Source organism: Leptonychotes weddellii, chromosome 5 (genome assembly GCF_054177405.1).
Source record: "Leptonychotes weddellii isolate Sample4059 chromosome 5, ASM5417740v2, whole genome shotgun sequence".
Classification (NCBI taxonomy): domain Eukaryota; kingdom Metazoa; phylum Chordata; class Mammalia; order Carnivora; family Phocidae; genus Leptonychotes; species Leptonychotes weddellii.
This window is the reverse complement of record NC_138373.1, coordinates 113354791-113369807: the sequence shown is the minus strand read 5'-3', so window position 1 is coordinate 113369807 and position 15017 is coordinate 113354791. Positions and strand designations below refer to the sequence as shown.

At 34.6% G+C, this 15017-nt stretch overlaps 1 protein-coding gene across 1 annotated transcript in view; it reads right to left on the bottom strand.

Moving 5' to 3' along the window:
- The window catches only part of LEMD3 (LEM domain containing 3), a 63567-nt gene that overhangs the window by 32127 nt on the left and 16423 nt on the right, over window positions 1–15017 (bottom strand). The window contains exons 2-3 of the mRNA XM_006731923.3: window positions 3825–3862; window positions 100–166 (exon numbers count right to left, since the gene is read on the bottom strand). Coding sequence (XP_006731986.1) covers window positions 100–166; window positions 3825–3862 — 105 coding nt within the window. The remainder of the gene's footprint in view (window positions 1–99; window positions 167–3824; window positions 3863–15017) is intronic.

The window sequence follows — 15017 nt, the reverse complement described above, 5'->3', positions numbered from 1 at the left end:
TACAAGACTTGGGAAAACTCCTTCTACTGATATAGCATGCTACATATACAAATTAATTTTCAAAACACTTTTAGACACTATCAATGTTAAAACAATTACCTGCAAGCTGTGCCAATCGATCATGAAGCTTGTATAAAGTGTTCATCATAAGATTTTTCTTACTTTCCTAAAATTAAAAGAAATTATAAAATATCCAATTCAAAAACATGTACCAAATAATCTTAATAAAAAAAAAAACAGTAAATAATTTAAAATCATAGAAGCTACATAATCCGAAGACAAATTCACATTTAAACAATGGCTACCGTATTTTTTAAAAAACCTTAATCTAAGAATCTAAATCATCACTCTAAACATTTTACTTTCTCGAGGATTGACTGGGAAATTGGCACTAAGGTTAGTGCTAAAAAAAGATCTTCTGTACAACAAACTCCCCCAACCACCAAAGCAATGCTCCCAATCCTCCTTTACACAATGCATACTTATATATATTGTTCTTGTGAGACTTCAAGGCTGCCCTTCATGTTTTGTCTTAATCTGATTCAACCACACAATAAGGGAATGAGTATTGACACTTTGATCCTCAACCTCTCCTAGGTCCCCAAAGTGGTCCTGTATAAATTTATGAACCATTACAGCAAAACAAACATTTAATGAGTATCTAGTAATAGGAGCTAAGAACTATTCTCAGCAAAGCAAGAGGCCCAGTAAACAAGATGGTTCCTGCTCTCAAGGGCAAAAAACATACTTAAGTGCTAGAGCTGCAAACAAAGTATAATGTAAATACAGAAAAGAGAGGGAAAGGAAGATCCATTTATGGAAGAGAGAATATTTGAGTTGGACTTCACAAGAACAGAATTGACTAGTATTATAGGCAGAAGAAACAGCATGAGCAAAGGCATAAAGGCACTGGTTATGTTTCTTACATAAACAGTCATCTTTGATTCAGCACACTACTGGAAAAATAGTTTGGAATCAACTGCTAGGAACCAAGACAAAGAGTTTGACTTCATTTTAAAAATTTAGGAGGAGGAAAATAAAACAGACTTGTGCATCAGGAATAGTACTCTGAACATATGAAAGAAAACCAGAGAGGAGACCATTTCAATGTCTAAGCTCCCTGCCAAATAGTTGAAAGCAATGAGACCCACAATTTTAGAGCAATCACAATTAAGAAGGACCAACACAAGCAATGGACGAGTGTAAGTTAGGAGAGGAGGTAAGCTTATCACACTCTTTGGAATTAATTCATGATTCACTAAGGGAGCTGTATCTTTATTATTTCCGTTCTTCCTGATGTGTCAAACAAAACTGTAATACTGGATAAAAATGGGATATAAAAAGTTGGGAAATTAACATTTATGTGTCTAATGACATGCAACTTCATCCCTTTATTTTCATGCTGTTAAAGGTTCCACTACCCAAACCACCAGAGTCCGTGGTTTTACGGGAGGATGGCTGATAGAGATCAAGTGACATTCTTTCAGCCGACTACTTGCCCTCCAACGCTTAGCTTTGTTTCCCCCCTCAACGCTATCTCAAGCAGATTCTGAATCAAGCCAGACCTTATCTTCGTGTAAGCTTAAAAATCCAAACTGTAAGCATCAGACGTCAAAAAGTAACTGCTGGGGCTGAAAGCCAGATTCTGAAAGCTATGCATTTGTGATATATGAAACCACAAAATCATTTTTAATAAATATGTATAATATAATAGGATGAGAAAGAGTTCTAATGATAGTAAAGCTTGTGGACTCGATACATAAAAGCAAGGTAAATCTGATTAAGCTTTGGGATTAAAGTAGCTAAGAGTTTCGAAGTTTATTTCCTCCCTTAATCCGGAAAAGAGACCGATTTCCTTTTCTTTCATATGTCCTGATCACGCCCATTCCCACTCCCCTTTCAAAAACAAAACTAAATCCAAAAATTTGACACCTGTGCTCTGTGATTACATCTCTAATGAATATCAGAGGCCTGGGAATAAACTTCATCTTCTGATTCACAGATATTAACACTGGACTAGATAAGTAGAAAAAAATAACAAAATCTAATCAGATGTAACTGAATACCATAAGACAATAAACATACACACTGTTACATTCTCACATAGAGAATTTAAGCACCCAAAAAGCTAAACTATAATTTTCTCAAAAATTATTTTTCCAATGGCAAAATATTATTCCAAAATATTCAAAATGACCATCTATATATTACAAGGGTCTCAAGTGCATGATCAACTAAATTATGATAGTTTTTATGTAATATATTATTAATGTGATCAATTTTGAGGAAGGAAAAGAAAGGCTCTGGTTTAATTACCTTTAGCACCAATATGCTAAACTAGAAATAAATCTGAAAAACATATAAATCAAATTTTAAAGTTACACTCTTATAGAAACTTATATTGACTAATAGTTTCATTACAGTCTTCTAATCTGACTGCTTTTCCAATAGTCTCCTAACATTCAGCTCGAAAGGTGTCTCACTCTGGCTTTCCTAATCACCCTGAAAACAAGTTTAAAGATCTACAAATCAATCCATACTTAAAGTAAGCTTTCAAGTAACATTTCATTAAACAAAAATGATTTTATACTATAATATGAAATAGCTACCTTTCAACTGTCTGTTTTGGTAAAGTCCAGATTTTCTTTTAGTAAGGCATACCATTCTCTGAAGCAAAGTTCTTGTTCTTGGGTGGATAAAAATCAAACTGTATGGCAACTCTCCCAAATTCTCTCATATGTTGTCACCTTTAAATAGTTCCCTCTTCTATTCTCAGCCTATTTTCTCAAGGAAATGTTCAACTGTTTATATTAAGTCTCTCATTAAATGATAATAATGATTTTAAACACTTAGCATGATGCCTGGCACAGAATAAGCACTTAATATAAGTGAACTGCCATTATCTACATTACAATTATTACTATTATTTAGAGGTTCAGAACTTCAGTTTCTCCCACGGGGAAAATTATATAGAAGAAAATAAGGTCTTGTATTTCCAATGTGCAATGAGTATACTGTATGGATTTAAATGATGATGCCAACAGCAACATTATACTTAATATCATAACTGATAAAATCAACCTTTTTTAAAACAAGTATCACAACAGAATATCATTAACACAGTCAATACAAAATCCCACTCTAACAATCTAAAGTAATATTCTATGGATTTGATTACACATTATTACATATCCTTTAAGCACAACAAATAATGTTTTCTATACAGGTCTATATTACTGTCAATTCCTTTAGTAAATTAGTAACTAATTATGCATTATAATATAAGCTCCAATACCTTAATCTTTGAAGTGCCTATAATGATGGTAAGTGAAAAATATTTTCAGGTGAGTAAAATTTAGGTTAAAATTAGTATTATAGATCCTTTAAATAAAAAGAAATCATAAATAGGTAGCCTAAGAATCATGTTTCTTTCTAAATCCTTTGCCTTCCTGATGGTTGAATAGGTATGCCTATGAACAAAAGATCCAGAGAGACAAGGTGAGGGCAAAGAGGACAAAAATTGTCAGAATATCCAGCAACTTAAACAGGCATACCTCTAAAGGTTAAGACCTGATCCCCAGATAACATGCCAATACCATTTCACTTGGCAGTTGATTTTTACCTTAAAGTGATAAGCAATTCAGCTCTTAGGAGAAAAATCTGTTTCAGATTTAATTATATTATCATTAAAGAATACTCAAAATAAGAAAATTGTTTCAGCTTAAAAGAACTTGTAAAATTAGCATTTTTTAGTTGACAGTCATCCTAGTATCTTATCATATAAAACATGAGACAAAATATCAGTATTATGATCTTCTACTTACTTGTATTTTTCCAAATGTTTCATCAAAGGGGTTTTTTACTATCAAGGAAAGAAAAAAAGAGAACTATTAGCATCATTTGAGGATGAGAATGAGAATCCCCCTAAACAAGCCCTCTGAAATGCCAGCATGTACTCTGCTAAAACTGAATGTAAACATGCAAAGTGTAAACAAACTGATGATAACAAAGGTTAGGGTAGTAATTTTTGAGACTTACTATATTTACCATTCTTATTCTGAATCTGTGGTTTTCTCTATTAATATTTGAGAGCGCTGCTCTGGTGTCTGAGTGTCTGGGTTCAAGTCCCAGGTCCATCACTTACTAGCAGCATGACCGTGAACTAACATCTACTTAGCTACCCTAAGTTGTAGTTTCCTCTCCTATAAAGGAAGGATGTAACAATGATACCTACCTTATACAGCTGTTGTAACGATTAAATGAGATAAACCATACAAAATGTTTGGCTTAGTGTCAACCACTTAATACATGTTACCTATTACTGTTACTGACTACATTGCTTCTACCAAACTTGCTTTCTCTTCAAAATATAGATTAAAAGCAGTTACTACTTAAGGATCTACAAGATGATTTTTAAAACTAAATTCTTTCAAAATTCTGACTTCTAATGATTAAAAAAACTTCCTACTCATTGCTAACATCTGGAAAAGTGGCAAGAAACAAATATACAGATCAAAGTAGCTAAGAATTGTCTCAATATTAAATAATTTTGTATTGCCAATATGTATTTTAAAAAGGATTTAGCACTTTCCATCCAACTTCCCTACACCCAACTCCCCTAAAAAAGATACAAACAAGTTTATGGCTAAACACGTAGTATCTCTCATAGTTATTTAGAATCTCCTCCTTATCATCTATTTGAAAATTACATGCAGAAATATTCAGAGCTTTCAGATACCTGGATATCTATAAATCCAGGTCACAACTAAGACTAACTGAGCCTACAAAGTAGTTCACACTGACCAGGTTTCTTTTCTGAGGTGCTTTTCTATTTTTATTTGAGAAAACAGGAAGTCCCATAGGAACCAGGAACTGCCTGATTCTAAGAAAGTTTCATGTGTGAGACCAGTTTAACAAGGTACAAAAAAAAAGCAAGGAAAAATGTATCCTGCGATCATCTAAAGGGATTTTGCTAATGGATTTTTAGACATTTTTCTAGAGTAACAGGATTTTAATGCTGGAAAAGAAAAATTTTTGAATGTAGAAGATCAAAAGTACTTAGTAGGGGACTAGGAAGAAGAAAAAATATAGCTTAAAGATTAAATAAAATGTTATGAATCACAACAGGCTTGTACTGAAGATACTTTTTAATAACATTTTTATTAATGTAAAATTTGAACAATTTAAAATAAAGCTGTATTTAGTTCAATATATTACAGAAAATGACTTGTCAATCTATTTAAAATAAACTGGTCACACGATACCAGAAGAACAAGTATTTTATTTGCTCTTTATAAGAATAACTCTAAAAAATATTAAAACCTGCAATTCTAAAAAACAGGTTTTAATGTCTATGAAGAAAAGCCATGATAGCCTTATTTTTTTGACAGTATACAAAATCATTTTTTGTCAAGAATATTAAATGAAACACTAACTCTACATGTATCTCTAAGAAAGTATTACCATAGATTGTGGATGTTCTCCCACTAGACTGTCCTACTGTGAATTTCTCACGACAGAGACCATGTGTCACTCATATTTGTGTGCCTGGAGCCAGGCATAGTACTATACATATAGTTAGTGCTCAAAAAGTTCTGGTTGTGCTATCTAGGTTAAATCCACATTTCTTTATTCTACCCCGTGTGTTAACACTGCAGAAGGCTGAGAAGGGTACATTCAAAGCAACTGGGAAGGGAAGGGGACAGGATAACAAAGAAAGCTATAGAGCAGAACAATTATTCTGCTGAAAGAATGCTCTGCCCTTTGTATCCTTCCAGATTTCTGCCTCTTGTCTAACAGGCTGAGATACCCGATAGTGTATCTTAAATGCCAGTAATATACTTTCCATCCTACACACCTTATGTTAAAAAAAACTGTTCCCCAATTTCCTATGACAACCACTAGCATTTCACAGCATAACTAATTGGCTATAAAATCACAAAAAATAAAAGGACACATTAAAAAGGACATAATGAAACATGTGCGATGAATAAAAAGTTAAAAGGACTTTATTACGAATTACAAAATATTTGAATACATCAAAATGTATAGTGTAGATTCATGGCAATACTGTGCAAATAACTAATTTCATTGTGTGGACTGTACCTAAGCACTTGTCTTCAAAGCCTTTTGTTCATAGTATTATACAGTTTTTTTCCTTGTTGATTTGTCTCCTCGTTCAGCATTGCACTTTTTTTATGCTAAAACATCTTCCTTCATTAAGAGAGGTATCAGTTCATAAATACTAGGATGCATATTTGTAAATAAGCTTCGTATTGTGTTGTGAAAGCCTTTTATGCCGTTGTTTCTTCTTGGCATATTGTCACATATCTGCTGATAGACATTCCAGTTTATGGGAAACATGGGTTCAAAACTCTGCACCACTGTACAGACCATGATGAGGGCTGGCTAAGATTTAGATAACATAAAAATGGGACTACTGGGTCAATGGAGAAATGAAACTAAACTGTCAAACCAAACTGTCAACCAGTTATTTATCTTTTATGGTAAAATTACCTTATTATCAAAATGCTCGCTACCAAGATGCTTATAACAAAACTACCTAGAACCACAACTGTCACCTATTAAATTAACAGACCTATTGAGTTAACAAGTAGCCCTGAGATTAAGTTTTATAAAGGAAACTCCATCTAAAAACAGCAATTTTAAAAAAAACAAAAGCCCTCATTTCTAAAAGCAGCATCTTTTTTCTAAAGATTCTTTTTTATTTTTAAGTGATCTCTACACCCAACGTGCAGCTTTAAACTCACAACCCCAATATCAAGAGTCTTATACTCAACCGAATGAGCCACTCATGCACCCCTAAAAGCAGCATCTTTATACATCTAATTTTTCTTCCCCAAATCGCTTCAGTATTTCAAACACCACATGCCAGTGTCTTTTATTTCATCCAAACTGCCTACAATATTTAATGGAAACCACACATACTGCCACCCCTAGTGAAAATATTCTTCCCCCCCCACCCCACCCCCGCCGCCAATTGGGCATTTATAGAAAAGAAACCATATTCCAAAAGCATCCCACAGCAAAAAAGTGCCACCTCATCTACAAGCCTCTTTTCTAGGCATGGACCTAAGAGTAAATTATAGTTCTTACCCCTCATCCTAAAGCAACGATAATGCCACACTGATATTTCAAATCTTCCTCTTCTGTCCCCTAATCGGCACAACCTTGAAGCCATTTCAGACCTAGTACTGTCCTCCTTTATATCCTACACCCCCAAGAGCTTCCCTTATTTTTTTTTTCCTCAAAGCCTCCTGGTTTCACCATTTCTCCTTCAATTTTCTTGTTCAGATTATGTCAAACCTCAAATATACCAAACTTTTCTTTGTAAATGTCCTTCATATTTTGACTTCTCTTCCCTTTAAGCTACCCTAATGACTGTAAAAATCAAATTGCTAAAAACGTTTCTTTAATTATACTACTAGATCCCCCAAAATCATCAAATGATTTCCCATCAGATTTTTCTTCAAGGAAGTAACTGTAACCTTGTGATACTCTATGTACTTAGACACACAGTTGATTCTCCTTCTCCAAACCTCTCTTTCACATCAATTCCAAAAATGTTAATAGTTTTACTGATCCTTTAACTTTTCTTCATTCTCTTACACTGAGATCAAATTCATTAGCCATTATGAATGCCCAGATAAAAAGGAAAAAATGAAGTGTATCAACCTACAAATTATTCACAAATATATGTTTAATGTTGATCAAATAAATTGCTATTTTCCTCAGAAAGGCTCCATTTTGCTCACTCAATGGCAGTAAAAAGAAGAAAAGCCTGTGGTGCCCAAAGTTCTTTCACAATTCAAAAAAAAAAAAGCTTTTCATTTAATAATTATTGAGTACTTTGTGCTAGGCACTGGAAATGTCACAGTAAATAAAATTTTAAAAACTCCTTTCCTCAAGGAGCTTAGGTCAAAAGAGACAGGTACAAATACATTTTAAAAATATACGGTATGGGGCACCTGGGTGGCTCAGTCGTTAAGCGTCTGCCTTCGGCTCAGGTCATGATCCCAGGTCCTGGGATCGAGCCCCGCATCGGGCTCCCTGCTCCCTGCTCGGCAGGAGGACTGCTTCTCCCTCTCCCACTCCCCCTGCTTGTGTTCCTGCCCTCACTGTCTCTGTCAAATAAATAAAATCTTAAAAAAAAATAAATAAAAGTAAAAATATACAGTATGGCAAATGATTCTAAGCGCTTTGGAGGTAAAACAGCAGGAAAGGTGCTTGACGTGAGGGAGGAAAGCAGTATTAAGTAAGATGGTCAGAGAAGGCCATACTAAGAAGACTGCATTTGAAGAGAAACCTGAAGGAACATAGGAAACAAGCCATGTGGATATCAGAAAGAAGCCGTTTACAGACTGAAAGAACAAGAAGTATACAGGCTTTGAAGTGGTAGCATGCTTGCCATATTATTCCTGGAAATGTAACAGAGTGGAGAGGGCAAACAGCAAGAAATGAAGTCAAACCAGTAAGATTATTTAAAGGAGTCAGTAGGTACAGATAATGTAGGGACCTTGGAGACTCTTATATATTACTCTGAGCAAGAAATCTCACAGAATTCATTTTATTCAGCTTATGCTTTAAAAAAGAAAAGCCCATATAATAAGGGTTCAGGCCAGTCTCTCAATTAAGTTTAAGAATCCTAAGCATTTAGAAAATAAATGATCTGCTGTTCATGACTCAGGAAAACTGAGGAAACAGCACATTCAGGGTGCTTTCCTCCTGCTTTCTCGAGAAAACGGACTCCAATTTCAGTCAGCCTCGACATTCTTCTGTTCTGAATACCTGAAACTATCATCAATTATCAATCAGTATATAAAATATTCTGCCAGGAGGAACTGAATAGACATTTTTTGGTACATGAATAGGTGCTCAACATCACTAATCATCAGGGAAATGCAAATTAAAATCACAGTGAGATATCACTTCACACCTGTTAGAATGGCTACCCTCAAAAAGATGAGGTAACAAGTATTGGTAGAGGTAGAAAGAAAAGAGAATTCTTGTGCACTGTTGCTGGGATGTAACTGATGCAGCTACTTTGGAAAACAGTACAGAGGTTCCCCCCAAAATTAAATAGAACCATCATATAATCCAGCTAATCCCACTTCTGGGTATATATAACCAAAGGAAATGAAAACAGGATCTTGAGGAGATATCTGCACCCCCATGTTCACTACAGCATTCTTCACAACAGCCAAGATATGCCAACAACCTAACTGCCCATCAACGGATGAATGGATAAAGAAGATGCAGAGTGTGTGTGTGTATGTGTGTGTGTACATACACACGCACAATGGAATATTACTCAGCCAGGAGAAAGAAAGAATCCTGCCACTGTGACATGGATGGATCTTCACAGCATTATGCTAAGTAAAATCAAGTCTGACAAAGACAAATACTGTATGATATCATTTATATGTGTAATCCAAAAAAGCCAAACCCAGAAAAGTAGAATGGTGGTTACCAGGGGCTGGGCAGTGGGAGAAACAGGGAACTACTAAGGATATAAATTTCCAGTTATAAGATTAACAAATTCTGGCGATCTAATGCCTAGCATGTTGATTATAACTAATAATACTGAAAGTTGCTAAGAGAGTAGATCTTAAAAGTTCTCAACACACACAAAAAGTGGTAATTATGTGACAGGATGGAGGTGTTAGCTAATGCTATGGTAGTAATCATTTTTGCAATACATAAATATATCAAATCAACACACTGTATACCTTAAACTTACACACTGTTATATGTCAATTACATTTCAATAAAGCCAAAAAAAAGTTCTGCCAGGAAGACACTGAGCCTTCAATCCTTCTGGTCTTCTTCAAGCCTGAATGTTTGTCCTTCTCCTTCATTCTATCTTCAAGGTCCTGCGTGCAGCTCTGCTACAGTCATAAAGAATCCCTAACCACCGCAGCTCATTGTGACCTTCCCCTTCTCAGAACCACAATGTATTTACTATCAGTAGCTCTGCTAACTTATATTATAATTTAACTATTTGTTGTTTGTTTCCTCCCCCAACAAGACTGCAAAATCTCTACCTATCTGAATGCCTTGCAGATATTTGATGCTAAATATATACTGAATGAATAGCAGCTTGAAGGCATACTGCAGTCTCCTAGAATAACAGCTTCACCAATGCCAAAGGGTTACCATAATCCTGATTACTCTACAGCCTTTTCCTTAGAATAAAAAGGAAATTATATTTATTAAACTCTTGGTAGATTCCAGGAATACTGATGCCATGTACTCAAGAGGTAACTTTTACCACTATTTTAAAGCAGGTATTACTTCCATTTTTATGGACAGAAAAACAGATGCATGATGAGGTTAGGCTGCTTCCTTGCAGGAAACAGTTTTAAAAGCTGGGATTCGATCCTACACCTGACTTCAAAGCCTACATTCTTTTCATTATATAAAGAACAACTACAGAAAAGAAAATATTTGTTCTATTTAGTTTAAGGAAAGCATTCTTCTCTAGAAATGGAATTATTAAACTCTAATCTCCTTGTGATGTAATGCATGAAAAAAAGGCCCAAAATGAGGATAAGGAAAAGACACAGCTGTTGGAGAATACACTGTTATCTCTTAGATATGGAAAACTCTTCAAAACCAAGTTCTCTAATTGCAGTCCAGGCAAAGATTTCCGTGATATATCAAAATATAAAGTGACCCATGACCACCAGGGGCAGCATTAGTCACTCCCCTTCTCTCTGCTGCCATGGCATTTTGTTCATAAGACTACTATAAAATTTCTCAAAAGGCATCAGTTTTAAAAAAAAAAAAAAAAGTCATAATTTTCTGATTTAGTACTACATCTAAACAACAATTTGGCTTCACCTTTCAACAAAAGATATTCACAAACATATATCAAGTACCTACTATGTGCCAGACAGAGATTAGTTAGTTGTAGGAGATTAAAAATGAAAATATATAAGCCTTGTGTCCTCAAGAAGTTCAATCTGGAGAGCGGTAACTGTAGACATGCACTTTCAAAGTCAGTCTCTCGTAATTTTTTTTTAAAGATTTTGTTTATTTATTTGACAGAGACACAGTGAGAGAGGGAACACAAGCAGGAGGAGTAGGAGAGGGAGAAGCAGGCCTCCCGCGGAGCAGGGAGCCCCATGTGGGGCTCAATCCCAGGACCCTGGGATCACGACCTGAGCCAAAGGCAGATGCTTAATGACTGAGCCTCCCAGGCGCCCCCAGTCTCTCATAATTTTAAAACTCTATGATCTTAAGGCTAGGTTTTAGTCTTTGGAAACGTCCAGTCATCTAGGCACAGTGAAATTCAGCTACCTAAATGACCAATTGTCTCTGACTTGTACCTCTTTGTAAACATACATTCAAGTTCTCAAATCCCATCTTCTAGCTTTAGTGGCTTAAACAGAGCATAATTATATGTGAAGAAATGGGGCATAGGGGGCAAATATTTCCAACAGCTGCAGAACACTGCACCTGTGTATGTAGCAAACACTTCTGCATTTCACCATCAGCCGGACTGATCTAAAAATGGACAGGGTTAACAAGGCAGCACATTCTTTTGCAACATAGTCCATTGCCCATTTGTTCTCTGAACGTTCTCCAATTGTTTCATAGCTCTATTAAATATACAGTCATTCTAAAAGACAGGAACAGTTTACGTCAAGTATATTTAATAAATTACTATGAATATTGATATTAAATCAGCAATCAAAACAAAGTTTTCACAAAAACTGGCTACTACGAAACTTGCCTAAGGTAAACTCTTGTACCACCCTTCCTCTACCCATAAATAACTTTTCCATTTTAACCCACCTATCTATCTGGATTTACAGAGTACAGACCTAGATGGGGATAACAAGTGAAGAAAGGAAGGAGGGCAAAACCTCAAAAGCTTCTCCACTTCTCAGATCCTATAGGAATCTCAACTTTTCACCTGCCCTGTTTTAAGGAAGGCAACAATGTGTGCTGGTTCTAAAAAAGCTATTCTTAACGAATAACAGACATACACCATGATTTTATAAAATCAAAGGGGCTTTAAATGTAGTAATGATAGTATTAAGAATAAAATAATGTGTCCAAGAAAGTAAAAGATCAAAACATAATTAAATTGACAACAGACTTATTTGTTTGGTTCTTATTTTTCATCTCTCTATTATAAAGAACAATTATGGTCTCTTTCAACTTTGTCATCACTTGAAAATCTCTTATTTGCTCACCATAAAAATGAAGATTTCATGGGGGGGGAGATAACAGACTGTAAATGGGATTTCTTGTCTTTATCCAAGCACCAATTTCACATTATAATTGTACCCCAAGTTTGGGATCTCTGTAACAAAAGCCATAAGAAAGACTTCTAACCATAGACTGTTCACCAAGTATTTATTGAGCATATTCTATAAACCATGTTATGAGAACACAGTGCTTAAAGACTTAGTGAAGATAAACGAGTAGCTATGATGTGTAACGTAAATCAAGTGCTTCAGGAATTCAGAAAGGGATAATTTCTGCCTCAAATATTTTTGAGCCTTAAAAACAAATTAAGAGTAACAAAATGGAATGAACTACTGGAAAATGCAACAATGACGAACCTCAAAAATATGCTGAGTGAAAAAAGCCTCACAAAAGAGTACTCTATGAATCCACTTATATGAAGTTTTAGAACAACCAAAACTAATCTATGGTGAAAAAATCAGAACAATGATTAAGACTATTGATATGGCATGAGGAAATTTTTGGAGGTGAAGGCTATGGTCTGTATCTGTAGGGATTTAAGTTGCACAGCTGGATGCATTTGTCAAAACTCATCTGACGGTACATTAAAGATTGGTACATCTGACTGTATATAAATTTTACCAAAAAAAAAACAAAGCACGACCCTCACTCTAGTTAACAATATGCATGACATAGGTAAAGATTAAGTATCTTAATGTTTTCAACTTACTCTGAAGTACATTTTTTAAAAAGACAGAATGATGGATGGACAGATAAGATATATAATAGGATATAGGATAAGAAATATATAGAAGATATATAATAAAGCAAATACAGAAAATGTTAACTGTAGAGTTTAGGTGTGGGTATATGAGTGCTCACAGCACAACTCTTTCAATTTCCAATTTCAAATTTTTCATTATAAAATGCTGGAGGAGAAAAGTATTAAAAAATGTTTGATGATGATGCAAAAATCCTAAAAGAGAATCGGTAAAAGATCACTTCAATACCTAGAATACCTTAGGTAAAATCCCTAATTTTAAATAATGTACAAGAAAAAAACAATTTCTCCCTTCCAATTCAACCTAAATTCTTAACAAATCGAAAACCTGAAAAAGAAAACTTCCTCTTCCTTTGCAAAAAAACTAAAAAAGTTACTGTAATGCAAAGGGGTTTTTTTTGGTTTTGCTTTGTTTCAGAAAGACCTGGCTGATTTAGTCTTATTTTTCAAAATGCATATAATTTACATTTACAAATAAGATTTGAAATTATCTTTTGTACTAAAATAATGTCAGAAACTTGGCATACAGAAAAACAGCCATAGGAGCTGGTGTCTAGTAAATGTTTCATAAATATTCAAAATTATTTTCTAATACGCTTCACTATTGAGTTGGAAGTAATTCATAGACCAGGGATTTTAAGACTGACTTTAAAATAAATTCATTACTAAATTTGAAAGCTAGATGACTAGCAAATCAAGAAAATATCAAAATACTTCACATTTAAGACACTTTAATGCTAGTTGTTCCTTCCCAAAATGAACTCTGATATCTTAATAGAGAATCCATAACTCGAGATCTGACAGAATTATCAATTACTGAATCTAATAATTAAAACTGAAGTTCCCATTCAAAAAACATGTTTAATCCAAGAGAAGACTTTTGCACTTCAAGAAAATTCCAAAACTTCCTCTAAGACAAAATATAAAGTTAATAATGAATCTCTCCCCACCCCAACACATACAGGCCCCCAAGTCTTAATGGCTCAAAACTCCAGAGGGAAACAATTAGGCTGCTGTCTCCATCTAATTTTGTCAGCTAAAAGACACTCCTGTAGTTTGCCAATGTTAAGAGGAAAGGTAGTATAACACATTCAAATAAACACAAAGCAATATATCTACTTAAATTACAGAAGCTTCATCCTATTGTACTGCGCAAGGTCCGAAAGTTTGAGTGATCTGCTTTTTCAGTACTTTCAAAGATCTCTTCTTAAAAAACCCTTTTTGCACATATGCCAATTAAAGAATTACGCTACTGCATGGTGACAAGTGAATAGAAAAATAAAAGCAAGTCAACCCACAAAGGTTAGATACAAACCTATAAATAATACCAAGCACCTGTGCAACAGATAACTTGGCACCCAAACGAATTTATGCTAATGCAATACTGTAATTTATTAAACATGGTGACAGCTCACTGTATTAAGAGATTTTAAACATTAACTGTTACACACTAGAGACTGTCTCTGACACTTCCTCAAGGTTTACACTGCCAAGAATAAAGTGGAACTGTATTATAACAAGGTCTGTTCTGAAAGAATATTGCTAAATGAGAATCTGGAGATCCAAAAGGGATCTGTGATACACTGTACAACCTATCCCCAGTGCAATCCAATAAAGCAAAATGCATTTTCCATACAATTAAACACAAGAGGTCTTCTCTTCTACTTAGTAACACTCTCAATCACAATGTACTGTGTTTAACATTGTAAATGACTAGAGATAATTAATGTTGTGTCACACAAAGACAATATGCAGATAAAAAAACTGGAGAGAGAAAAGCTACAGTGCAATGATAAGGTGAATAGTACTAAAAAAATGTAAATGATAGTTCTCATTCCATTTTCCTAAGAGGGACAAGAAGTATACTTCTCTTAAAAGGAAAAAGGGCATTATATGTATAAACAAAGCAGAGAGACTGAAGTATGATCAAAACAAACATATAAACTGAATTTGGAGCTTAAAAGGAAATCCCCACCATTGGCTTTATAACCAACCAATGGCTTAAAAATTACATCTT